The sequence below is a fragment of the Harmonia axyridis genome, chromosome 4 (genome assembly GCF_914767665.1).
Source record: "Harmonia axyridis chromosome 4, icHarAxyr1.1, whole genome shotgun sequence".
NCBI classification, from domain to species: domain Eukaryota; kingdom Metazoa; phylum Arthropoda; class Insecta; order Coleoptera; family Coccinellidae; genus Harmonia; species Harmonia axyridis.
The window spans coordinates 6,482,584-6,509,831 of NC_059504.1; the positions used below are offsets into that span (position 1 = coordinate 6,482,584).

The 27,248-nt window shown below is 34.0% G+C and overlaps 1 protein-coding gene across 3 annotated transcripts; it reads left to right on the plus strand.

The window, feature by feature from the left end:
* The first annotated feature begins 1,007 nt into the window (after positions 1–1,007).
* Positions 1,008–26,945, plus strand: LOC123677730. Of its 3 annotated transcripts, none has more exons than XM_045614422.1 (13): positions 1,008–1,248; positions 6,183–6,672; positions 9,284–10,269; positions 16,185–16,270; positions 18,251–18,613; positions 19,787–19,859; positions 19,979–20,067; positions 20,292–20,427; positions 22,350–22,514; positions 22,576–22,728; positions 23,795–23,947; positions 25,104–25,275; positions 26,594–26,945. In XM_045614422.1, the coding sequence occupies exons 2-13, from the start codon at positions 6,243–6,245 to the stop codon at positions 26,839–26,841; spliced, it is 3,054 nt and encodes a 1,017-aa protein (XP_045470378.1). In that variant the 5' UTR covers positions 1,008–1,248; positions 6,183–6,242; the 3' UTR covers positions 26,842–26,945. The 3 variants fall into 3 exon arrangements, with proteins under 3 accessions (XP_045470378.1, XP_045470376.1, XP_045470377.1); XM_045614420.1 differs by lacking the exon at positions 1,008–1,248 and adding an exon at positions 3,745–3,893; XM_045614421.1 differs by lacking the exon at positions 1,008–1,248 and adding an exon at positions 3,745–3,893 and having other exon boundaries at positions 9,293–10,269.
* The last annotated feature ends 303 nt before the right edge of the window (positions 26,946–27,248 follow it).

A 27,248-nucleotide genomic window follows, 5' to 3' on the forward strand; every position in this document is an offset into this window, starting at 1 on the left:
TGTAAACGTAATGTTACTAAAATATTTCGTACAAGTTATGATTATAGGGAGCATACCGTATTGTCAGTGAGAAAGTATTATTTCGATGAAATTTTCATTAAATATTGCACCAGTCATTGTCTTACACTATAAACTTCAATTAATTATTTTAGAGTTGATTACTATGGAATGAAATAGTTCATTATTTAATATTAAGTTCTCAAGATTGAGACAATTGGGAAGACTTTATTATTACTATAATTTTCAGGCATTCCCTTTCTTAGTTAGATACTTCTACTTCAGATGGAGATATTCTGACGTAAAAGTAGAAACTAGAATAGAAAAATATGATTACAAAAATTTCTTTCGAGGTTTTCATATTCATGCATATACATACAGAGTGTTAGAAATCAAGAATTGTATATTCGTCATTGGCGTACATACGGGAAATGTTCTTTTTTTTCTAAAGCAAAAAGTTAGAAATTTATTTTTTATTTCTCATTCAATTTGTAGCAACAATTCTCTTATCCCTTTTTCAGTATGGGGCGCCATTTTAATCCAAAAAATGTTTTTTGATAATATATTAAAGATAAGATGTTTTAATATTTTCGGCATGAAATAAATAGACAGTCCAACAGAAATTATATATAGCTATCTGTCATTATTTTTTCCTTTAATTTTGACGCACAAACATACTGTAAAATAATGCAGTAAAAATCCAATTTCATAAATTTATGCAAAACAAAAATATGCTTTTTAAATTTCCGTCGAATTTAGGCTTTTTTTATTGAATTCGGAAGTGGAAAAAACTCATCATCATTTGAATTTGTAGTTATAGTTCGTAATAACTTCCTCAATTAATTTTTCCAATTCCAAAATATTCTGGAAACCCGGAATATTTTCAAAAATAATAATTTCGTCATAATGTCAAAAAGTGCATAATCTATGCCACATCTCGTAGCAATAAAATCACTTTGTTTTTGTCCGATATCGTAGTCAGATCCAAATCTACCATGTGTTAAATTTAGATGCAGCGTTGAAAGGAATTAATAAATGAATCTGAGGTAACACTGCGTTGGTATCTTCGTCAGTCTCTTACCATTCTTAGAACAGTGCGGGATGTATGAATGACTAGTGAATTAAATCATTGGACAAAACGATGTGAAATACAGTGTGAATCAACTCGAAAAATTTTTGAAGTGTATGCGAAGAATGTCATCTTGTGGTGTTTTGAATTTGAACCTGTGAGCCTGCTTTCTACATCGGAAGGTAAATGATGTAATGTTTACATTTGTTTTTGATTTATTTTTCGTTCAAATGCTGAAATGTAGGGAAATGTGATGATTACGTTTCAATTATAGTGATTAATTTTTTTCTATTGGATGCCATAAGTATAGTATTTGGTCAGAGCGATCATTGTTTATGTTTTTGACAGATGAACACAATCTATTTTTCATTCGGTTGGTTACCATATTTTTCACTTACTTTATCTCTATTTCATTTTATTATTTCATAATTTTATTTTTATAAATCTTCATTGGATACAATAAATAAATATAAGTTCCATCCTTGCCCTATTCAGAAAAACTAATCTTCTTCTTTAAATGTTGTGCGAATATCGAAATATCATTAGATAAATTATGTTTTCCATAAAAACACATACCTATATGGAAATATTATGAGTATCCAATAACTGGACTATATAGGGTGTTAGTGAACAAGTGCGTCAAACTTGGTGATACTGCAAATAATTACAGTGTTGCCCTAATTTTTTTTCACAAATATTCCATTTTCCGAGATGAAGAGTGTTAAAGTTATTGACTATTTACTTTGTGCTCTCAATTTTTCGAAAGAAAAATCTAGTTCACCACTAAGAGATTTCAAATTTGAAAACATTTTGGAATCATTGAGAAACATTTCTAATTCTTTTTTTTTCGTATGTGGCCCTGTTTTTATGCAGAGAACTTAAACATTTCAACTTTAATAAATTATCAAGCACTTTTTAATGATAGATAGTTTATTAAAGAAATGGGAAATACTAACTACATTAACTCCATTTATAAGATGTTCAAAATGAAAATACATAGATGCATATCAACTTATCTTTATCTGTTCATATAGGTACATTTTAATTTTCAAGTCCGAGTTCTTTCTGAAAATAAAGAAAGCTGAATATTTATAACAGGGCAGTCACCTATACAAATACTGACCACGCGCAATGTTGGCATTGTATTCGATATTATAATCGAATACTCCGAAAATATAATTTACACAATTTTGGAACATTTTTCCTAATTCGTGTGTATTTATAGTCCTCTTTTCGATGTATATGTTGTTTTATATTTGAAGAAAATAGTAAAAAAAAACAATTTATTTGAATTTGTATTCATTTCGGCAAAATCAGATTTTGAGAATCATTTTATCAATTTGAATTTCAGCAAATTCTCAAGAGAATGTTTAACATTAATTGGATATAAAATTCATGTTGTTGGTCACCTTGAAGAAATTTTTTATGTAATTCGATGCCTTTTTTTATCGTAAAGTTCGTAAATATTGTATCAACAAATATTCTGTGTGGTGCCAAATGTTTACCCCAATTCTTTCAGATTTAAAATTAGAAGTGTCTTGTGGGGTGTGACTTTTTGATATATGGTGCCCCTAGAATTCATATACAGAGTGATTCTCCGCAATGACCTATTAGACGTTTATGGAAAACTAATTATAATTTTGTGCTGAAAATTTTCATACTTATATTTGAGACAATAATCTTTTTCCTTAGAAATTTTGAGATCTCTAAAACTCTGGTTATACCGGTAACAGACTACTACTTCCTTATTTAATTAGCACACCCAGTAGATAATTGCATCAATAGATAGTTTTCTTGATGGCAATTTCAGCAATACGCCTTACCTTGGGTAAAAACTCAACGATTCAAGAGTCAATGGGATTCTTATGGAAAAAATGTTGGTTACAAGGACTCACATTTTTTTGAATACTTCTGCAGAAAGAGTATTTTTCGAAAAAACCTTTTTCATTTTCGATTCAACGAAAATTGAGTATTATAACACTGTTTGTGGTTTGGACCAAAAATGTACAGGGTGTTTATCAGAAGATCATGAACTTGGACAACTCATATTCATCAAAACTCAATATTTTCAAATTAGAACCTAGATTTTTTTATTCTTTCAGTCAATGCTATGTATAAGAAGAAGGGAAAGAAGGGGAAAACTTTGAAAGTTATCGGAGGATCGTTTATTTTTGTTTCCAAATTCGAAAGTTTTCTTTCTTCCTTTTTCATTTGTGAAATAATTCCTTCATAAAAACCTAACCTTCTGCACCAAACTACTTTGGAACTTTTCGAATCATCACGTTTCTCGAAAAATATTTAGAAATGAAAAGTGAAAAGTCAGGGTAAATTAGTAGCAAGTCATGTATAGATCTAGCATCAGAAATTTGTGAACATCATCATTCAACGTCCTCCGGCAATAGTAAATAGGTATATAATCTAATTACACATTGCATAACCACTTTTTTTATATCGACCTTCCGTTGTTCAATGTTTAGATTATATTGGAACAAAATTACCGAACATCTAAACCGAATGAAGTCATCAGTAAGTCTACTTTGCATATCTCTCTTCCTCTAATTCTGATTCCATCTCACATTTCACTCAACTTGCTTTGTGTAGACTCATTCGCGGAGCAAACGTTACAGCATTCACGTGTTCCATAAACAAACGTCAGAAAATAGGTAATTATTGAAAATGCGTACCTACTTGTCCCCGGTTTAGGTATCTATACTAGTGGCTATCGATCTTTTCAACACATCTGATCGAATTCGAATTTTCGTTGTGAAAATCTCGTTTTTCCCAAGATGAAAAAGTTGGTTACAACAGGAGAATGGAGACACTAAAAGTAGGTGAATCTCAGTTACCTATGTTTAATTTAAAAATGAGAAAAGCACGTGAAATGAAGAGACTTGCGTTGGTTCAAATTCATGTGATTTTTGTATACACATAATCATTTAACCAGCACCTTACCTAACGTGGAATGAAGAGCTTTTGCGCTCTTGTTCAAATTCGTGTAATTTTCGCGTACAATTACTAAATTCATTTGAAAGCATAGAATTACGTAATAATCTCAGCACAATGTCATTCATTCATCTCTTTTTCGTAAATATTTATTCAACACTACGTAATATTCTGCCCTGAAAATTTGTCTACATATTTCATTCTTTTTGATTGAAGCTTACAACTTTTTGAAAAAATAATACTGCGTCTTCTTGTCATGATCTCATTACCCTACAAAAAAGCAGTTTTTGTATCTTCTTGCAACTTGACAATCATTAGATCTCCTTGCAAATAAATCTTAAATATTTGAAGAAAATTAGTTCATTCTCAGAAAGATATATAGGTTAGTCAGACTTGATTATTTTACCGAAGTAAAAGCTACGCTACATGGTTGAATCTTTGAATAATTTACTTCATCAATGAATCTGATGGATACCTGAATTCCGAGATATCGAAATTTTACAAAAAATTGTTTTTGAATCTACCACTTTTTCAGAAAAAACAACATTTTTCATTCAAATTTGTTTATTTCGATTGAAATAAATCTTTTCCGGTGATCATTTTCATTTTATGAAACATTTTACATCAATAACTTATCTAGTAACATCAGAACGGTGATTAACATGAGCCGTTTTGAAAATTTGCTTTTTAGAAAACTGTTGAAATGGTAGTTTTTAGCTTTTCAGGGTGATTTTTTGCATTTGAGTTGATCTCTTGATTTGTAGTTGTTTTTTCTGGATCAGTTTCTCATGTTGGTTCTTAGAGCAATAAAAGTCATAGTTTTGATTGGAATTGTTTTCTGAAAAAATGTTTTCACCTTTTTTTTTAGTTGAACTTGAAATGTTATCGACGAATTAAGAATTAGATAACGGGTGTTTTTTTTCGAGGTATATAACTTTAAGTTGGCATTACTGTTCAAGATGGCGACCGATTTAACAGCTGTCAAGTGATTTATTCTCAGTTTGGTTTGGCAATTCATCATGAATAGACTCACGCCTGAACAACGCTTGCAAATAGTGCAATTTTATTTCGAAAATAATGGTTCTGTGCGGAATACGTATCGCGCACTACGTCCATTTTATTTTGTTTAGCGATGAAGCGCACTTCTAGTTGAATGGCTACGTCAACAAACAAAACTGCCGCATTTGGAGTGAAGCTAATCCTCATTTGTATGTCGAAACACCGTTACATCCAGAAAAACTGACTGTTTGGTGCGCTTTATGGGCTGGTGGAATCATTGGTCCGTACTTTTTCAAAAACGATGATGGCCAGAACGTTACAGTCAATGATGATCGTTATAGAGCCATGATTACTAACTTTTTCATTCCTGAATTGAACAACCATGATGTCCAGGAGCTGTGGTTCCAACAAGACGGCGCAACATGTCACACAGCTCGTGCCACAGTCGGTTTATTGAAAGACAAGTTTGATGACCGCCTAATTTCACGTTTTGGACCTGTATATTGGCCTCCAAGATCTTGTGATTTAACACCGCTAGACTACTTTCGGTGGGGCTATGTAAAGTCATTGGACTATACGGATAAGCCACAAACCCTTGACCATTTGGAAGACAACATTCGCCGTGTTATTGCCGATATACGGCCACAAATGTAGGAAAAAGTCATCGAAAAATGGACGTCCAGATTGGACTACATCCGAGCGAGCCATGGCGGTCATATGCCAGAAATCATATTCAAAATGTAATGCCACAAGATTATCTTGCGGATAAATAAAATTCATGTCAATCGAATAATTCATCGTTGTTTTATTGCAATTTAAAGTTCTATAGCTCTGAAAAAAACACCCTTTAGAACAACGCAAGACTTTTTTCCATCAATGAGTCGAATACAATCATTCAAGATTCTCAAATGACACACTTTTTGGCGAAATAATAGCAGGCTGATTCCCTGGAAAACAAACGCGTAAAGACGCAAGGGAAACCCTGTAGACTGTAGACCCACACTTCTTATCAGAGTAATGCTAATAAATCAACGCAACATTTCACGTTTCAAAATTTGAATAGCACATAAAGAGTAATAGTTAAATCACAAGTCATCACATACCTATGTAGACCTACATTTCAGCATTGCGTACGATATATTCTCGCGAAATTTATCGTACTTTGATCGAACAGATTTCATGGTACAATATTTTGGCGGACATCTGCGATCTCCTTTCGGCCTGGTCAGTAGCGATGAAGAAGCTGTACGAAAAAATCAACAACAAGCTAACGTCACGTCAGAGGAACTCCAACGAACCCAAAAAATCTGGCTTCTACGACGTCCAGGAGGCTGAGAAGGAATACGAAATAAAGGGTGGTATCCCCAATGGGATTTTTATGAGCGACAGTTACAGCGAGGACGAATCTAAGTTTGAGGATGCCAGGACGTCGTTTATGGGCAGTTTTGACGATGATGAGGATTGTGGTGTCTATGCGGATATAGATGTTACGATGAAAGAAGAGGAAACGTTTGAATCGGAAACGTCTGAATATGATGTGCCTCGGATAAGCTTCAAGTTTTTCGAAAAACATGTGCGAGATCAGAAGTTCACGGATAACACTTATGAGAACGTTACAGGAGCTGATAGTGGGCCTCCTAGACATTCGTCGACTCCCATTCCAGGTAATTTTTGATTTCTATGGAGAGGTTAGGTTAGGTTATAGGCTATTTGACAGATTTCTCAAACCCTTATTCAATCCTAAGTTTGAGGTACAAACGAAAATCAATCGGATCATTTTAGAAAAAAAAAGTATTATAAACATGGCCTGATATGCTAATTTTTAATGTAAATCTACAGGGTGATATGTTTTCTAGAAGAGTGCCCGCTTCTTTCCTCCAGAACATTTTTTAGGAAGACACTGGTAGTTTAGAAAAATGTTAAAAGAAACTTTGGTCGAGTACTACACTTTTATCTGTCTTGTAGTGTAATATTCCAATTTGTTTTCCTCATGTGATATGATAATTTTGAATGCAAATCTACAGGGTAATATTTTTTCTGGAACAGTACTTGTTTTTTTCTCCAGAACTTTTTTGGTGGATTACTGCTAATTCATAATAGTGTAAAAAAAGGTCCAGCCTGCACTTTTTTGTTTCCTCTTGAATGGTATTTAATTGTGAAGATTACAATGATTGATTACATTTTTACTATATTGTTTTAGGTTAAAATTCAATGTCTTGAATACCCTTTCTAATGGGTAAATTAATCTCTTCAAATTCTCAAAATAACCAGATAGTTAGTATCGTAATGAGAATTCAGAATAAAATAATGGATAATTTTAATTATTGAATATATGTACAATGCTATGAAAAATTTTACACCCGAGATGATAGAATATATTTTTTAATCTATTCTCATTCTATTCAGATATATTTGGGCTATCAAAATTTAATCGTGTTCCCTTATTGTCCTCTGAATTTTATGAACTGGAACTGTTCAATAATTTGGTATTGGATTATTTATTGATATCTAGATTTCGGAGAAATATGTGGATAATACAGGGTTTTCCTAAATACTCCTTCCTAGAATCACAAAAAAAAAGTCCAGTATACGAACGATTTGTTTCCGAGATACAAGGTGTTGAAATTTGATTTTGTCTAAGTTTTTTTTTCATATTATCTATATTTTTCGAGTTGTTCAATTCAAACTTGGCAAAATATTACACTCTAAGGTTTACATCATATAATATGTCAATTATCTGTGAAAATCTACAGGGTGATTTCTTTTCAGAGCACAATGTAACTTTTTTTTTCTACGTTATTTGTACTGTATTTCAAAAATATCGAAAAATGTTCTGAAAACTTTTTGAGCTCCTGAAATGTTTTTCTATGTGCTATCATTTTTAATGATAAAATTATAAACATCTTCCTCTAAGTTATTGAAAAGTTATTGATAGGAATAATATCTAATAACTGAGTAAAATTCACCAGAAATCAATTCAATGAAAAAATGTGGCACACTACAAAAAAGTAGCTTCAACATCAACATGTTCATCAAACTTTTTTGTATAATTCAAGTAATCACCCTTTCTCGTTTGTACATACAAGCTAGGAACACCCTGTAGAATAAAAAAAATTGATGGCTAGATTCAAAGAGTTCCTTAGCGATTATTGAAGCTATTCATCCTCAAAAAGCAATTTCCTACTACCATAAAAAAAATATTTATGGCCAAAAAACGGTAAATGATCCACACAAACTATATGAAGTTACTATTAATATGATTTTGTAAAGGTCAGATTTTCTAGAAAGAAAACAAGACATTTTCAACTAAGATTCGTATCCAGCAGAAAATTGCTGATTGATTCACAGTTCACTTAATTTTTTCTGTTCTGGTTCTAACAAAATTGGTGTAAAATCGTTTTGTAAGATTTGAAGATGATTTGTGAGTGTGAGTGTAAGGATTAATTGTTTTTATATTCAATATTTTTGAAACAACTTCCTAACCATATGAGTGAAGAAAAATTAATGAATTTTTATATTCATATTAATACCGAAATTTTTGATAAATACTCTCAATTTTTCCACCATTCAAAATGCTGTAATTTCTCTCAAAATTCAGATATCGTAATTACTAAAAAGAGGAAATGTTCAGAAAAAAATGAGGTAAAATCTGAGTGTTCGTAAATATTCTCCTTTGTCAACGATTCACTTTTCAGGGTGGTCTGAATACATGCTAACGTTACATTCTTTTGCTCACCCCTGCATATAACCCTAATTTTGCCGGTGTGTATGAAAACTCAAAGTATAATCTATGAAAACGTCAATGGATAGTAGAATATTTTGTTATTCTGTCAAATAGCCTATATAAATTTTCATTTTCTAGAACCCACAAATTGTGAAAGTATGCCTCAATAAGGTCCTTCCAATATGTGTTGAATTTTCTATGGCACACTTGAGTAATAGAGGAATTGATAAGTCTCTATTTCTTCTATTCATTTATCATATTTCTACATAACAAGGAATTGTGTACCTTTTTTTGCATCTAGCATTGACGTTTGTCATAGAGGTTTTTCCAATTTCACATTTCATTTGCTACTTTCGATTCTGATCACTCATCATGACAATGAAAGCTTTCCACTAATGTCAATATTTTCCACGAGGATAGGAATAGGAAAGTTTTCTTATTTACTAATCCAAAGACAGATTTTTCTGCCAATTCTGCCCGTCACTTTTATGTCATTAATGTGTTCTAAATACCCATTTTATTTCGATTCAAGATGCATCATCTTAAAATAGTTATTTCAGTTACTTCCGCCGATAACTCCACAACTGAACCTTCGATTACCAAGCCATCCACACCAGTTCCACGTATCCGAAGTGAGGTTAAAATAATGCTAACAGCAGTAGACATAGATATCGGCGAAGGCCATGTTGACGAACCGAGCAGGATAGAAAAACTCGAACATAGTAAATCCAGAAGTGTTTCACAAGAATTCCAAAGCACAACCTTCCTAGAACTCAGCAGACCTCAGTACGTGCCTCAGTTCGTGCTGAAGAAGTGTGAGAGCGTCCCAAACGTCCTGAGGAACCTCACAGAAGACGATGACGAGCCTGAGAACTTTTACAAGATTCCCAGGTGTCTGAAAAGAAATAGACTGTCGCAATCTCTCAAAGATTTCGAAGCTGATGATAACGAAATGGTGACTCGATTTTCGGCTAGTTCTAGTATCGATCAGTTTCCAGTGATCGATGCTACAGTGAAACCAGACAGTACCAAGTGCGCATCTGAACCAATTAACACTAATTCAAGTGAAGACACCATACAAAAAAGAAAAAACAACTTCAGGAGTTTCCTAAGCAAACCGCGTGATAGACTTCAAGGTTGGAAAACCAAATTTACTAACATAATGAACGACCAAGCAGCCCTTCAGAGGGTTGGAGCCTTCGATGACAAACCAAAAATAACCATAAACGTAGAAGAAGTGTTAAAAAGTTCCAAAACGAAGTGCAAAGACATGATCAAGAGCACAGGTAAATTTTTCCATAAAAAGAAAAGTGCCGCGAACGGAACCATTAGGGACTCCGTTGACGATGTTTCGAGGGGTTCGAGGATGGAATTGACAGCTAGTGATATCGAGTATAGGATGACCGCGAGTGATCGTAGTGATATTCATTGTAGTGATAAGGAGAACAATGAACCGAACAGTTCAGCAGAAGGTGTGGGTGATATTGGGTTGATGAAATCGAAACATGGGAAAATAATTCCTCCAAGTACAGCGAAGGTAAGGTACTCGAGAATAATCTTCTTCTTTGTTTTGTCCTTGTTTCTGTCTTCAAACTCTCAGGAAACTGAAGCTTGTGCGTATTTCCAATTACTTTTTATGTAGGTTTTGTTACTGCCTCCCATCACCACCGTATGCACAGTACTGTTGATTATTCTCCAAACAACCAATGTTTGGATAACTTTTATATAACCTCACAAAACAGTCAATTTTAATGGATGTAATGTTGATTCGTTGAAGGCTTGAGGATTGTCTTTGCTCGATATATGGCAATTTTCTTATTGACGAAAATCAATGAGCTTCATCACTAAACACAATACTTCGGCAAAAATACTCATCTTCGGCCAGTTTCAAATTAGCCCAATCAGCAAAAATGAGAGGTAAACGATGATCACTTGGTTTTAATTCTTGCACGAGATGTATTTTAAAGATACCTAATCGAAGATCCTTTTTTGAAATTGTGCACATAGTCAAATGGCAAAGGCCAACAAGTTGAAAACAGCGACGTTTCGACTTTTCGGCGTCTTCTTTAACACTTCGCGCTACAAAAGCTATATTCTCTTGGGTACGCACATTTTTTTTTCGTCTCCTTAATGGTTTTGAATCGAGAAGAATATAATGACTGCAAAAAGGATCGATAACTGCATGAAGTGCTTCCTCACTAGGCCGATTATGTTGACCGTGAAATGTAAGTGAAGTATTCTATGAACTTCACGAACAGATTTATTTTTTTCAAAGTAAATTTTCACAATCTTGAAGCGTTGTTCTGGCGTTGAACGATTGATGAATTACCAAACCTTACTGAAGAGAAATGTCAGCACAGTTTGACATTCTCAACAGTCAAACCATAGACAATCACCATCGAAATTTCTGAAGCATCTAAGAAAACACTCGCTATATATGATGTACCGGAAGCATAAATCCTGATTGAATGGAAAAATTTTTATATTCTATATCTTCCTCTGGCGAAATTGTTCAATTGATTTAATCTGTTTTTCCATTCATTATTTTAAGTCAATTGTATGCTTATGCAAAACACTATCTTGCGATTGGGGTCATGAAAAACAATAAGAAATGTGTTATCGCAAGGCCTTAGAAGTGGTTAATACTCAATTTCAGATGATCTTGAATAATATTCCTTGGATTAGTGTAGTTATAGGATTGAAGGGTTTTGTAATGGCTTGTATTATCTGTTCGAAAAAAAGACAATAATTAAAGAAGATAATGCTAATGCACCTCCTTTCAGCTCATTGATAAAAAAACGAATGTAATTAGGTAATGTTTACGATATTGAGCAATATACTGATATCCTAGCTATCTCTATATTTGTGGGTTATTTGTACAAAAAAGTCTTTGATATAAAATGGTTTATCTGCAAATATTTTTCTTTTAATTGAATATTCTGAAGGGTACATTCAGGACGTCGACTAATAAGACTTCATGAATAAGTTTTCTGAATAAGTCACGGGCCTAAACACTAAAAACACATTTTTTATCAAACATTCATTGTTAGTTCAATCTATTTTGAATTTAAGCCTTTATTATTATTTCGTTGGTTAGGTTATGTCGGAAGTACAATAGATGGTGCTCTAGCAACGCATTTTTATCCTTTCCACTCTGCCACAAAAATACAATTCAAGAGGTTAATAAAGGGTGTTTTTTTTTAGAGCTATAGAACTTTAAATTGCAATAAAACAACGATAGATTATTCGATTGACATGAATTTTATTTATCCGCAAGATAATCTTGTGGCATTACATTTTAAATATGATTTCTGGCATATAACCACCACGGCTGGCTCGGATGTAGTCCAATATGGACGTTCAATTTTCGATTACTTTTTCCAACATTTGTGTCCGTATATCGGCAATAACACGGCGAATGTTGTCTTCCAAATGGTCAAGGGTTTGTGGTTTATCCGCATAGACCAATGACTTTACATAGCCTCACAGAAAGTAGTCTAGCGGTGTTAAATCACAAGATCTTGGAGGCCAATTCACAGGTCCAAAACGTGAAATTAGGCGGTCACCAAACGTGTCTTTCAATAAATCGATTGTGGCACGAGCTGTGTGACATGTTGCGCCGTCTTGTTGGAACCACAGCTCCTAGAAATCATGGTTGTTCAATCCAGGAATGAAAAAGTGTCAGTAATCACGGCTCTATACCGATCACCATTGACTGTAGCGTTCTGGCCATCATCGTTTTTGAAGAAGTACGGACCAATGATTCCACCAGCCCATAAAGCGCACCAAACAGTCAGTTTTTCTGGATGTAACGGTGTTTCGACATACACTTGAGGATTAGCTTCATTCCAAATGCGGCAGTTTTGTTTGTTGACGTAGCCATTCAACCAGAAGTGCGCTTCATCGCTAAACAAAATAAAATGGACGTAGTGCGCGATACGTATTTCGCACAGAACCATTATTTTCGAAATAAAATTGCACTATTTGCAAGCGTTGTTCAGGCGTGAGTCTATTCATGATGAATTGCCAAACCAAACTGAGAATAAATCACTCGACAGCTGTTAAATCGATCGCCATCTTGAACAGAAATTCCAACTTAAAATTATATACCTCGAAAAAAAAACACCCTTTATCAAAGATGACGTTTTATCAGTTTCATAAACTGCTAGTGTTCTAGGCAATATGAATATCTATTACTCAAATATGAACGGATTTTCGCAATTTTACAAGATTTCCACCATATGAACTCCGCCATATCAATCAAATATGTTTCGTTGAAACTGAATTTCACGATGATAATGAAAATTTCTACGTTCGTATATCAACAGCGCCGATCACGGAAATTTGTTGATATTTTATCTTGATTATCTTTGCACTTATTAGATAACGGAGAGTTCATTTTCTACGTAGAGTTCGTTTGATCCCCTTATGTGTTTTGTGTGAAAATTTACGATGTGAACGAAAAATTCGATTGAACAACTGAAAGAAATATAAAAAAATGTCTTGTCTGCCTGTGCAGAATGCCACTTTGAGAGTGAAACGTTCTCTTAGTCTTCGATCTGCTCGTGTGCCTCGTATTGAGTTCTCTGACGTAAGTCTGCTTGAATCCGTATGTCGTTCAAAGTGAGTTACAATATGTTCTAATTTTTTTCGTGTCACATCAACTATTAGGTTAGTCTGTATGGTTATCATTTATATTGTTTACATAAACTTTTATCTATAGTTTTCACATTTAGGTATTATGGATAAAGATTTGATGGGATTCTGTTTATTTACGTTTTTGATCGAAATACAAAAATGTTTAGGATTTTCTCAGGTTTCAACAAACCAAACTCATATTAATTCCAATACCTAATCAAACACTCGTATTATATTCTAATGACATTCCTTGTTTGAGAATTCAATCTTGAATTCCACAAGATGAAGTCAGATAGGTTTGCTTTATCAGACGATAAAATGAATTATTACAAAATTAAAAACTGATTAGTCAATAGAAACTTTTACATGATGATTATGAAATTTTGAATATGGATAAGATTGATGTGGGACAAACTATTGTTGATTTCAACTCAATTATTTTTTCATAAACAATGGACCAAATGATTGAACATATTTTAATGGCCTAAGGTGTTCTTTTAAGAAATGCAATTTTTCACAACAAGAAATATCGAATCGATACAACGACCCCATAGAGTATCATAATAAACATAGAAACAGGTAGTAAACGCAATTTTTACATGTCCCCAACATGGTTAGATTACGTTGTCGGATTGTAATATATTTTAAAATCCACAATTTTATTATTACGTTATGAATGTATATTATATTGAATGAAATATATTTATTTGAGTGATTCCCGATTGAATATGCAAATTTGAATATTTGGCATCCTATATTTTTCCTAATTGTCGAATTTATAATGAGCAGAATATTTATTATTTGCTGTATCTACCTGCTGAAATCCAAGAATTGGCAACTTTTGCTCTCCTAGTGTCATCGGTTGTTTCACGTCGTTTGGCGCGCTTGAAGTTTGTTTTCTGAATTTCTGATATATTTATGTATTTATTTCAATATATTTCGCGTAAATATGAAACGTTGATTCACTATGGGACATAAGGAGTGCGTTCTTTGAGGAGAAACTCGCGAATTGAGTGAAATATTGTATCACTGATATGTTTTCATCTCCGCTCGCTTCCTGTCAAATTTAATAGTTCATGTTGGGGACAAAATTTGCTTACTGAAAATGACATATGCACCCTCTATCTATGTTTATTACTTTTAGAACGACCCCAAATAAGATATATCTAATTATATTTATGCACTGTATATTTTATTGTAAACTAGTTATTTCTTGCTTCAACACCATTAACTGTTAACAATGTTTAATATCAAGATTTTTTCAATGTCTTCAGACAGAAAATATTATGTTGCATCGAAGTTTTAGTAACTACAAACTAATCCATAGAATTTTTAAAAACAAAAAATAAAAACTCTTGTTACTGAAGATGACAAAATTCATTTATAAAAGTAGCGAAATTTCTGAAAAAAAACCTTATATTCACGTTAATATCAAACTATTGGGCAGACAATGCTAATTTTGACAGCTCATTTCACATCATACGAGTTTGATGAAACAAAAATGCATTGTGGATCTAACAGTACTTATTGATGCATTACCGGATGTCACTTAAAGTCTTTTTGTATGTGACATGCGGAAGTTGAATACGTCGACACAGGAACACGTACTAAATTGTTAGAATTGATTGCTTATTTTATCCACCATCTGCAACGAGAATTGTATGGAATGTAATACGATTAGTTTGTTCGTTTTGATCAATGACGAGCGCTCAAAAGCATCTGACTATTTTTTTTCTCATTTTTTTATAAAATCCTTGAATTTTAAAAAGAAATTGTTATTTTATTTAAGCATGCATGATAACTTGTACTATTTGAATTTTTGTGAGTCGTTTAGCATATAACTGATCATCTATAATTATAAACATTCAAAATCGTTTAAGAATAAATGCTTTTCAATTTTTCCTGAAGGTTTAATTCACGCCTAAAATGTTTTTTTTATGAAACAAATTCAAGGATGAGAATTGAGAACACAAAGGGAATCAAGCTTCTCAATCTCGATTACAATTCAAAATATGCCATACACCTCTAGTGATAGTGCATATTATTGTTTGTCCATGCCAAAATGAACTTGGCAAGTATATTTCGTTCTATGAAATTTTATGAGTCTCTTGCTAATAATAAAATCGAATAAATTCATGTTAAAATCGAAATCGATCGAATTGAAACTCTCTAGTTGATCCAATTGAATTTGACTTGGGTATGTTTGTTGCTTAAGCATATACAGGGTGTGTCAAAAATGTGTACCGAGCTTTCTGAGGGTGATAGTACACTGAAAAATAAGTATAGTTTGGTGTATAAACTTTTGACCCAAAATGCATACTAAGGGAGATATATCCTTACAAAGTTGATGAAATTAAAAAAATTCTCCGCATAACTTCTAAATGGTGAATGACACCAGATTGAAATTTCGTGCATAAATGTATGTTGTTAAAATACCAGACAACCTGTATAATTCTAGATACCTACGTATAATTTTCCGCATTAACTTCTTTACAGCTCATCCAAAACTTCATTCAATTAAGAACTAGAACAACAAGGTATCGTTGATCTGCAAAAACCAGAAAGGTTAATTTGTTGAAATGTAAGGTGAGGGGTCTAAAGATTAACAACATCTCTATATGGGATTCAATTTGAAGAAGTAGAAGTGAATCATCTTTTAACGTTAATCTCGTAACGAGCCTATCTTGATTCCTTTCGATTAAGTTGAACTAAGTACTTAAAATTAATTTTGCTGAATATCGCCCCAAATTTTAGTTGATGCATTTTTACATGTTTTCGAATTGTGATTTTTCTAATCTTTCTAAACTTTTCCAGGGCCAGAATGGGTTCGAGGATTTACGGAGATATGTCAAACATGGAAGCGATTTCTGTAAGGAATTGGCAACAATACTTCAAGACAGGTAATTCTAAAAAAATATAAATGCTTGTTTAGAAGCAAAGTCCAAAATTAGCAAGGTTAATCATTTGGAATAGTTATTTATGTTGTTTTGAAAGGAATATATTAATAGAAAATAATTATTTTTCTATAACTGGTATATCTACATGATTACTTTTCATTGTTACTCATTTTTTCTTTGAAAAATGTTTATATGATGTCCTGAACTCAAATAACATATTCATTTTACCTAGAAGCTCACATTTTTGAGATATGCAATTTTAGAGAGAAATTTAAGTTACATTATTTCAACTCAAATCCGTAAGTGGAGTAAATAACAAAAGTAGACAAGAAATTTTCATTTAAGTTACACAAAATACAATAAAATATCGTACTCACAAACAAAAAAAAAACGTTTAAGAAATCAAATAGTCACTCAACACTTCGAAAGCTTTCTTTCCGCGACATTCTTGAATGTTTTTTTAAACTCCAGTAGTAATCTGCCATCACGTGCATGTCCCATCTTCCTTGGAATCGATCCTCCATAACTTTAATATCTTGGTGAAATCTTTCACCTTGTTCCTCACTCATGTCTCCTGAATTTTCTGGAAAACGGTTTAAGTGGCTGTGTAAATAGTATATTATAATACTCATATTGCATTCTAAGGATTTGAAATTATTAATAGTCCGGGAGCCAGGTGCAAATTTGGTTGATTATTTCCTCTCGAGAGATACTTGGTGAGATGCATCAGATAATAGTAATAAAAAGCCTCGTGAAAGTCAGCTACGACTCGGTTGGGGGGGAGAGCGGCGGCAGCCCCCCAAACACGAAGAAAAAAAAATACATTCAGTCATTTCCTCCCAACTGAAAATTTGTCAAATTGTAGCTAACCCAATATCTAGACGAAAAAATACAATCAGCTGGCTATAGCATGGTGAATTATACGTCAGCTGGTGCCTCAAACATGAAAAAAAATTATATTTTCAATGACAGCTCTGACAGCGACTCTGATACTGAATCAGAGAGTGGAAGTAACTAAATATTATTGTGCAACATGTGGAGAAAGTCCTTTTCTCGCGAGTGTGTCACTCTCTGATTCATTATCAGAGTCGCTGTCAGAGCTGTCATTGAAAATATTTTTTTTTCATGTTTGAGGCACCAGCTGACGTATAATCCACCATGCTATAGCCAGTTGATTGTATTTTTTCGTCTAGATATTGGGTTAGCTACAATTTGACAAATTTTCAGTTGGGAGGAAATGACTGAATTTTTTTTTTCTTCGTGTTTGTGGGGCTGCCGCCGCTCTCCCCCCAGCAGAGTCGCAGCTGACCTTCACGAGGCTTTTCATCACTATTACCTGATGCATTTTACTAATTACCGTTTGAGAGGAACTTGGTCATGTATATCTGTTACTGGCTCCCGGACTATAAGCATCTTGTTAACCATTTCAACATAGTTTTGAGCTTTATGTTTGCCCAAAACAAAATAAAATGGACGTAGTGCGCGATACGTATTCCACACAGAACCATTATTTTCGAAATAAAATTGCACTATTTGCAAGCGTTGTTCAGGCGTTAATTTATTCATGATGAATTGCCAAACTAAACTGAGAATAAATCACTTGACAGCTGTTAAATCGGTCGCCATCTTGAACAGTAATGCCAACTTAAAGTTATATACCTCGAAAAAAAACACCCTTTATAATAGTTTTAGGACTCTCATAAATGAATATACTGAATGAAACCCACATTGGTAGATAAGTTGATGTATCTAAAAAAGTAGAGCTGATAGAAAAAAACGGATATTATGTACAGATTAAACGTCCCAAATAAAGTTAATATCAGCTCTAAAGGCGCCAAAAAAAATTTTTTTTTCGTTGCCCTGTGCCTTTCCTTCATAAAAACCTAGCATGTTGAACTACTTAGCAACTGATCACTTTTCAAATAAATTACTTGCCTCATTTCTTTTCGTTGAAAAAGTTAAATCATGGTGTGAAATTCTCAGGGCCGAAGCAGAGACGGCGTACGCCAAGAGTCTCTCAAAGCTCAGTGTGAAGCTCACCAGGGTGTGCAGAGATGGCGTGGGGACCCTGAACGAGGGCTGGAAGGCCGTCGCCTACGAGCTGGAGGCGCGAGCAGAGAGTCACCGCATCCTGGGGGCCGCCCTTCTGGAAGAGTCCGCGAAACCTCTGAAGTCGATGTCGGAGGGCCAGCAGAAATCCAGGAAACAGGCGGAGAGCGCAGTGGACAGGGCTGCGAAATCTCTGAGCGATTTGAGACAGGGCGAGGCCAAGTACAAGAAGAACAGCCATATCTGCGCGAGGGAGAACGAGAAACTGCAGGACGCTGCTCTAATAGACAATTCAAGGTATCTATTATTATTATTATATCTTCTTTCTTCTTTTTAGCAATCTCAGCCACTGTTACTCCTCTTCTAGAAGTAGACCTCCTTCAAACTTCCCCATTTTTACATGTCTTTGAGCCATCTGTTGTCATCCATTTGCCATCTGAGCCCTAATATCATCGAGTCATCTCCTTTGGTGTCTTCCAACATCTCCTTTGGTGTCTTCCAACTCTGCTTTTTGGTTGTTTTGGTTTTGAGTTTATTTGTCCATCTGTTCTGCTTTCTCATTTATTAAAAAACTTGAAAACATAATTGTTTTTAAGCTTAGTCGAAGAGACCAAAGCCCATGTCATCATCAGACTCTGATTCTGCAGGTTCTTCCTTCTTTTTCTCTTCTTTCTTTTCTTCAGCAGCTGGGGCTGCAGCACCACCTTTTGATGACTATATTACTATTATGATCTTTTTATGTGTCTACTTTATTCATAATTACAAGGAGCAAAATATTGAACTAAATGGAAAAATTCTTTAGATTTCAATAATACTTTAGTTACCAATTCAAAATACCATATAGTTACGTATTAGATGTACAACTTTGGTTCAGCAGATAATCTTTTACAATGGACAAGTGGACAAGCTTGGATTTTTGAGATAAAGATATCTAGCAATTTTCTCAGGTATTTTAGGAAGGAAGTGAATACCAAAAGGCTATACTGTGCTAAAAATTGTTCTGTGTATAATAATATTAGATACAACTGCAAAATATCTATTCCTGCGAGTTTTTGTTCATGGAATATTCACAGCAATCCTCATTTCGATTATCTCCACATCGTCTCTAGACTTTATGACCAACTCAATAGTTCTCTTCTGGGGCTGTACAAATGATTTGATTGACTTCTTCTCTCGTGAAAATTTTTGATTTCTGAGGTCTATATCTAACTTTCTTTTATAAAAAGCTTCTATAGCACCCTGAATATTTTCCTTATTTCTCCAAATCAAAAAAAAATTATATTCTTTCTCGTATAGAATCTTGGACTCTTTAGGAAGCGCTATTATCAATCATGTGTTCTTCAATAACTCGCTATATCAGGTATATATTTTTCTGACAGTTGAAAATTGGTTGGCATATTATGAATCGCATAAGTTTCTCATTATATTATCAATAGCTATAAAATGAATTGAAATATGGTTTGTTTTCAGGTTATCAAGAAGTACAAGTTTAATTCATCTAGGCAATATTCCAAAAATTCCATCAGAAAGAGATAATGCAAAGGTGAGCAAATAAGTATCTTTACATCCATTATTGGAGCTCCATCAGTTTTACACTTAAATATTCATTGAATATCAGTTTCAGTAATGTGCGAAAATTTACGTGATTTTCTTTTGTTGTAGTTGGAAGGCAAGAGAAGGAAAGCTGAAGAAAATACTAAGAAAGCTGATATTGAATATTACGAAACATGTGTGAAAGCAGAGAGATCAAGGTAAAAATAGTTCCACCTTTAAATGTAAACTTTTTCATCATAAATTTTCATAAATATTCATTTTTGAATATGAATAATTCATATCATTCAGCTGATAGAGCTTGGTGATTGGATCACTTACTTATTGATTTGAGTTCATTTCCAGAAGATAATTTTACTGATTGATTCAATAACTTTTGAAAAAATCTATAAAATTTAATATATTGATTTCAATTTTCTTGAAGACTTGAATGGGAATCGGCAGTTCTTCGAGGTGTTGACACATTTCAAACATTGGAAGAAGAAAGGCTCAATTGTTTGAAGAATGCTTTGGAATCTTACATAAATCATAGTGCCGAACTTACACCTAGACTAAATGAAGTAAGTATGCTTTTCTTAAGAGGAACACCACCATGTGACTGCTCAGTTTAAAACGAAATTAGAGTTATTTCTCCTTGGTTCTTGGTATCACTCAAAAATTTGTCTATAATACGATGAAAAATGAGTCGATTAACTGAATGATGTTGTCCAAGAATTCTTCTTAAATTTCTCTTAGTATTCATAAATGGGCACTGATTTTCATAAAAAAATTCAACGGTTTCTAAAGCGTTGTTCTTGAAGCTTGTGTCTTTTCATGATTAAATGACATAACCTATTCAACACAATAGACATGATATGAAAATTTTTAGGCGAGTTCAAAATTCGGTCAATTAGGGATCGTTCATTTTCAGATCGCTCACCGATTTTTCGTAGAGTTTAAGAATATTTTAACTCGAAATTTTCGAAAAAATCAGTAAAAATTGAATTTCTATACAAGAATCATTATTATCTCCTAAAATATTAATCACAGACCCCTCAAATAAAAACGTTTTTGAAAGATCGAGCTCTAATCTAAAGGGTGTCTTTTTAAGAGCTATAGAACTTTAAATTGTAATAAAACAACGATGGATTATTCGATTGACATGAATTTTATTTATCCGCAAGATAATCTTGTGGCATTACATTTAAAATATGATTTCTGGCATATGACCGCCACGGCTGGCTCGGATGTAGTCCAATCTGGACGTCCAATTTTCGATGACTTTTTCCAACATTTATGGCCGTATATCGGCAATAACACGGCGAATGTTGTCTTCCAAATGGTCAAGGGTTTGTGGCTTATCTGCATAGATCAATGACTTTACATAGTCCCACAGAAAGTAGTCTAGCGGTGTTAAATCACAAGATCTTGGAGGCCAATTCACAGGTCCAAAACGTGAAATTAGGCGGTCACCAAACGTGTCTTTCAATAAATCGATTGTGGCACGGGCTGTGTGACATGTTGCGCCGTCTTGTTGGAACCACAGCTCCTGGACATCATGGTTGTTCAATTCAGGAATGAAAAAGTTAGTAATCATGGCTCTATACCGATCACCATTGACTGTATCGTTCTGGCCATCATCGTTTTTGAAGAAGTACGGACCAATGATTCCAGCAGCCCATAAAGCGCACCAAACAGTCAGTTTTTCTGGATGTAACGGTGTTTTGACATACACTTGAGGATTAGCTTTACTCCAAATGCGGCAGTTTTGTTTGTTGACGTAGCCATTCAACCAGAAGTGCGCTTCATCGCTAAACAAAATAAAATAGACGTAGTGCTCGATACGTATTCCGAACAGAACCATTATTTTCGAAATAAAATTGCACTATTTGCAAGCGTTGTTCAGGCGTGAGTCTATTCATGATGAATTGCCAAACCAAACTTGACAGCTGTTGAATCGGTCGCCATCTTGAACAGTAATGCCAACTTAAAGTTATATACCTCGAAAAAAAACACCCGTTAGATTTCAGATTCGTAGCTCATATAGTGAAGGAGTGACATCCTCGAGAAAATTATCAATTTTTTCCTTCGAAAATTCCAGTTTTTTTACCTATAACTTCCGAAATAATGGAACAATTGCCCTAGTGTAAAGCAGTTTCGTAATCTTCGTGTGCGAATCAATCAATAAAAAGAAACACAGTTTCAATGAAGGAACTCTTAATTTTTTCAAAATTTTCTAAGGGTGAAGTATGGAAAATTTCACAAAAATTTCAATAGAAATGTCAAAAATAATACAGTGTTGTCATTATATTATTTCAAATTGTATAATTTCTATTGAATATTTTGTCGTGGTTGACAAAAAGGAAAATCACGAGGAGTGAACATTCATTTCTTTTTGTCTCAGTTTTTTATTGAAACTAAGTATTTTTAGTTTTGTTGTATATTATTAATGGAGTTTCACTCCTGGTGGTTTTAATTTATTCATTATTAATTAACATTACAGGTTACCGAGAGACTAAGAATGCCAGTTGCACAAAGTGAACCAACCAAAGATTTAACCACATTTTTAAATTTGAGGCAAACCTCGCAACAAGTTTCTGAACAACTTCTGCCCGATTTTTACTGCGAGCATCTCACGTTAGCCATGAACCTAGAGAGGCGAAAAAAGGTGTGATATATTTTTCGGTCATGTTCTTGAAAATTTTCTGATTCGAATGTTTTTTTTCAAGGCCCTCTTCCAGCTACTGAACTTCATAAGGAAAGACATCGAATGTGAAAGAAAACAGAAAACCGGTGTAGAAAACATGTCAAAGGCGATTAAACAAAATCCGACATTCGGAGCAAAAGATTCTCAAAATACGTTCAACGAAAAGCTTTATCATGTGAGTAAACAATTTTCTTTATATAGGGTGTTCTTAAATTGGGAATACAAACGAAAATGATAGATTTCTCGGATCATTTTAAGAAAAAAAGTCAAGGGCGTAGATCTTTTTTTTTCTTGGGGGGGTAATCGAAAAAAAAATTTTTGACGACATATTTTACTCATATCTATAATATGAGAATAAGAGGTTTGATAATGATGTTTGAACCAAATTACTCGAAATATTTTGTTTTATTACCAAATCGATTGTTCTTATCTTATACTGGGTGTTCATGTATTGGAGGTACGAAGGAAAATGAGAGATTCCTTGGATAATTTTAAAAATAATAGCCCATAAACATGAGCCCCTATTTTTGCGGTACAGGGTGTTTCTTGTAGACTTACTTTCTTGTGATACTTAATAAATTTATCGAATCTTCGTTAAATAGTTGGTAAATAAGTACCAAACTTATAATTTATTTATTTATCACAGCAACCTAACTGGATCTTTATAATGATTTGGATTTTCTTGAGAATTACTTTAGAGAGCTGTTTGAATTTTTTTCGCGAAATCGATACGACAAAACTGCAACAAACCAAAAAGTGTATTACTGAACCAGAGTTTCTTATTAAATTTTTCTCATGTTTTTGGACTTTTTTCTTGAAATGATCCAAGAAATCTGTCATTTTCATTTGTACCTCTAATTTAGGAACACCCTGTAGATATAGTCAATTCAAAACTGATGTCTTCGCAAATAAATTGCAATTTGAATGAAACACAATAAATTTTACAACACAGCCCAGATAATTTTTCGATGCGAATTACTCAGTTCAGTTCTTTGATAACTAAATATTGAAATTTTTGACAAGGATGATACAAAAAACCGAAAACAGCAGGTAAGTGTATACCGATGACGAATACAAAAATCACTGATGGCAAATAAGGGGCCACTGTTCTTATAAATATTAAATACTTCTATTCTTATTCATTTTATCAGTTTCCTCAATCAACACTAGTTTAGAAAAATAATCAAATGAAACGTATCCTGAAAAAGTAGATTTTAAACCATGAAACTTTTTTGTTTCAGTTTAAGTCTATGTTAATATACTTTGAGGCGGCAAGGTATAAGGTTCAGACTGTATTGGCTGATCTAGATGAAAATCCAAGGACTGGACATCCCTTGGCTGCTCATATTACTGTTACTAGAGATAAATCAGGCTTGCAACAAAGTGTGCTAAAGGTAGGTTTGAATTCAAATAATTGATATACGAATTCCGTGTTCATATTATTTTGGTACACCCTGTGTATTGCCCTAATGGAGCCTAATGATACTGTGTCAAAAAGAAAATCGAAAATTTACGGGAGATTTTAATATGAAGAACTCTGCGATTGAGGCTCATCTAATGCTCTCAAATACCTTTGGTGAGGCTGCTATCAGTGAAAGAATGTGCCGAAAGTGGTTCCAACGCTTCAAGAACGGTGATTTTGAAGTCGAAGACCAACATGGCGATGGAAGAGAGAAGGTTTTCCAAGATGCAGAATTCGAGGCATTACTTGATCAACACTCGTGTCAAACGCAACAAGAGCTGGCAGGATCATTGGAAGTGACGCAACAAGCCATTTCAAAACGCCTGAACGCGTTGAGAATGATTCAGAAACAAGGAAATTGGAAGCCGTACGAGTTGAAGCTGAGAGATGGCGTTTCTTTGCTTGTGAACAGCTGCTTGCAAGGCAAAGAGTCAAAGACGGAAGGGATTTCTGCATCGCATTGTGACTGGAGACGAAAGATGGGTTCATTACGATAATTCCATGCGCAGAAACCGAATATTCACGGTTCCAAGTCATACTTTGGTGTGACCAGCTCGGCATGGTGTATTATAAGTTGTTAAAACCAACTGAAATCACTGTCAATCGTTATCGAACGCAATTAATGCGTTTGAGTCGAGCATTGAAAGACAAACGGCTGCAGTACAACAAGGGACATGATGAAGTGAATTTACAGCATTAGAATGCTCCACCCCATGTTCCAAAAGTGGGCAAGACATACTTGAAAACGTAGAAATGGGAAGTCCTACCCCACCTGCCGTATTTCTAGACATTGCTCCCTCGGACTATCACTTGTTTCGATCAATGGCACACGGCCTGGCTGACCAGCACTTCCGGTCTTATGAAGAAGTAAAAAATAGGATCGATTCGTGGATCGCTTCAAAATATGACCAATTTTTTCAACGCGGGATTCGTACGCTGCCCGAAATATGGGAGAAAGTAGTCACCAGCGATGGACAACAGTTTGAATCATAAATGTTTAACCAGTTTTTTACAATAAAGTCTCGAATTTCGGAAAAAAAACGGTGAAAGCAAAATGCCTATGTATTTTCATCACCGAATTTTTCCAGGTACCACAATGGTTTCGAGAAGGATTCATAGATTATAATAGGAGTCCGGTAAGCGAGAAGTCTGTGAATTCTGCGAAGTCAGATTCCCAAATCCACGAGATTGAAGATCGATCAGACTGCTCTGACAGGGGAGCAGCAGATGGGAACTCAAACCAACATGATTCTGACTTTGGTGAGTTTCAACCATGTCTTATACCCATAACGTATTTTAAATTGTTTGTCTGTCAGTATGTCAATTGTCCACGAGGATCTCCGAAACTATTCAGCAGATTCTTTGCTGTTAATTAAGGTAGATTAAGCTCAGCTTGAAGCAACAATTATTATCACCATTTGAAGACTTTTCCGTGGACGAAATTGCGGGTGAACAAGGGCGTAGATCTTTTTTTTCTTGGGGGGGTAATCGAAATTTTTTTTTGACGACATTGTTTACTCATATTTATAATGTGAGAAAAAGAGGTTTGATAACATAGTTTGAAAAATTATTCCGAGTATTAACTCGAAATAATTTTTTTTATTACAAATTCGATTGTTCTTATTTCATACTAGGTATTCCTGAATTGGATTTTAGAAGGAAAATTAGAGATTCCTTGGATAATTTTAAAAATAAAATGGTACATAATCATGAGCTCGCAAATGCTTTGTTTTCGAGATACAGGGTGTTTCTTGTAGTCCTACTTTTTTGTAATGCTTAACCAGTTTATCGAAGCTTTATTAATCTTCGCTACAGAGTTTATTTATCACAGCTTCCTAACTGGATCTTTATAATAATTTGGATTTTCCTCAGAATTACTATAAAGAGCTGTTTGAATTTTTTTCTCGAAATCGATTACAGATACAAACAAAGCGTTTGCAGACTCGTGTTATAGGTCTTATTTTCTTCAAATGATCCGAGAAATCTGTCATTTTCATTTGCACCTCCAATTTAGGAACACCCTGCAGATATAGTCAATTCAAAACTGATGCTTTTACAAATAAATTGCAATTTGAATGAAACACAATAAAAATTGTAAAATACAGCCCAGACAATTTTTCGATGCGAATTACTCAGTTCGGTTCTTTGATAAGTACAGTATTGAAATTTTGTGACGAGAATGATACAAAAAACCGAAAACAACGGGTAAGTGTATACCTATGACAAATGCAAAATTCACAGATGGCAATAAGGGGCGATGCCAAGAAAGCGGATAGATAAAGGAAAATAATAAACCTCGGACAAAGATGAGCTCGTAGTATAATAACAAAAATCATCTTGAAAGCGATAAATAAACTCATAAACCGTTAAGGGGTCCGATTTTTTACTGACGTGTCGATTTCAAAGAAAGTAAAATGTTTATTATTAGTTCATTTTATGGAGAAATTTTCGTTCTTCGTCTTTGCGAGATTTATAAAATTTATATTTTGAAAATCTTGAGGGGGTAGTTACCCCCAGTACCCCAACTATTTCTACGTCCTTGTGGATAAAAGCTAATGTTTCATATATTTCTTTGCAGATGAATTTTCGTCGCAGTGTAGTAGTACAGGTGATGCTAAATATCAAACGGAAGATAATATTGTCCAGCCTGTAGCTCAGTGTAAGGCACTCTATCATTATACCCCAAATTTTACCGATGAACTGGAGTTGAATCCGGGAGATATGCTGTCCGTCTATAGGAAACAAGAGGATGGTTGGTGGTTAGGAGAGTGCAAAGGAAACGTGGGAATATTTCCTGCTACATACGTGGAAGTGATACCAACGTAGTTTGAAGACTAATTAAATGAATCTATTATTTAAATACATAGTAATATATGAAAAAAGAACCATGAAAATATTTTCTATAATAAATAAATTGTTTATTATTATTATTATTGTGTATTTGAATGTGGAATCTGAATTATTGGAAGCAAAATGTCAAGTGGTAGGTTGCTATTCTAGAGGATTTATTTTTCGGTCCCACTATCTCTCGAACTACTCCTTTTTTTTTATATTTCTTTCAGAAGACTGTATTGATTAGAAACGTAAGTACTATGAGCATCTATTAGGCGAATTGAAAAGTCCCCGGTCTGATGAACAGATGGCGGTGCTGGTATTAAATCCATGTGATTTTCAGTTAGTACCAACCTTCAAACGATACGTGTCAAAATTTGACAGCAGTCCAATCATTAGTT

Excerpts from the sequence above, each read along its gene's own strand:
- LOC123677730 (XM_045614420.1), top strand. Across the intron at positions 16,271-18,250 it reads GCAACAATACTTCAAGACAG|GGCCGAAGCAGAGACGGCGT; the intron begins GTAATTCTAAAA and ends TGAAATTCTCAG. Across the intron at positions 20,068-20,291 it reads GTGAAAGCAGAGAGATCAAG|ACTTGAATGGGAATCGGCAG; the intron begins GTAAAAATAGTT and ends ATTTTCTTGAAG.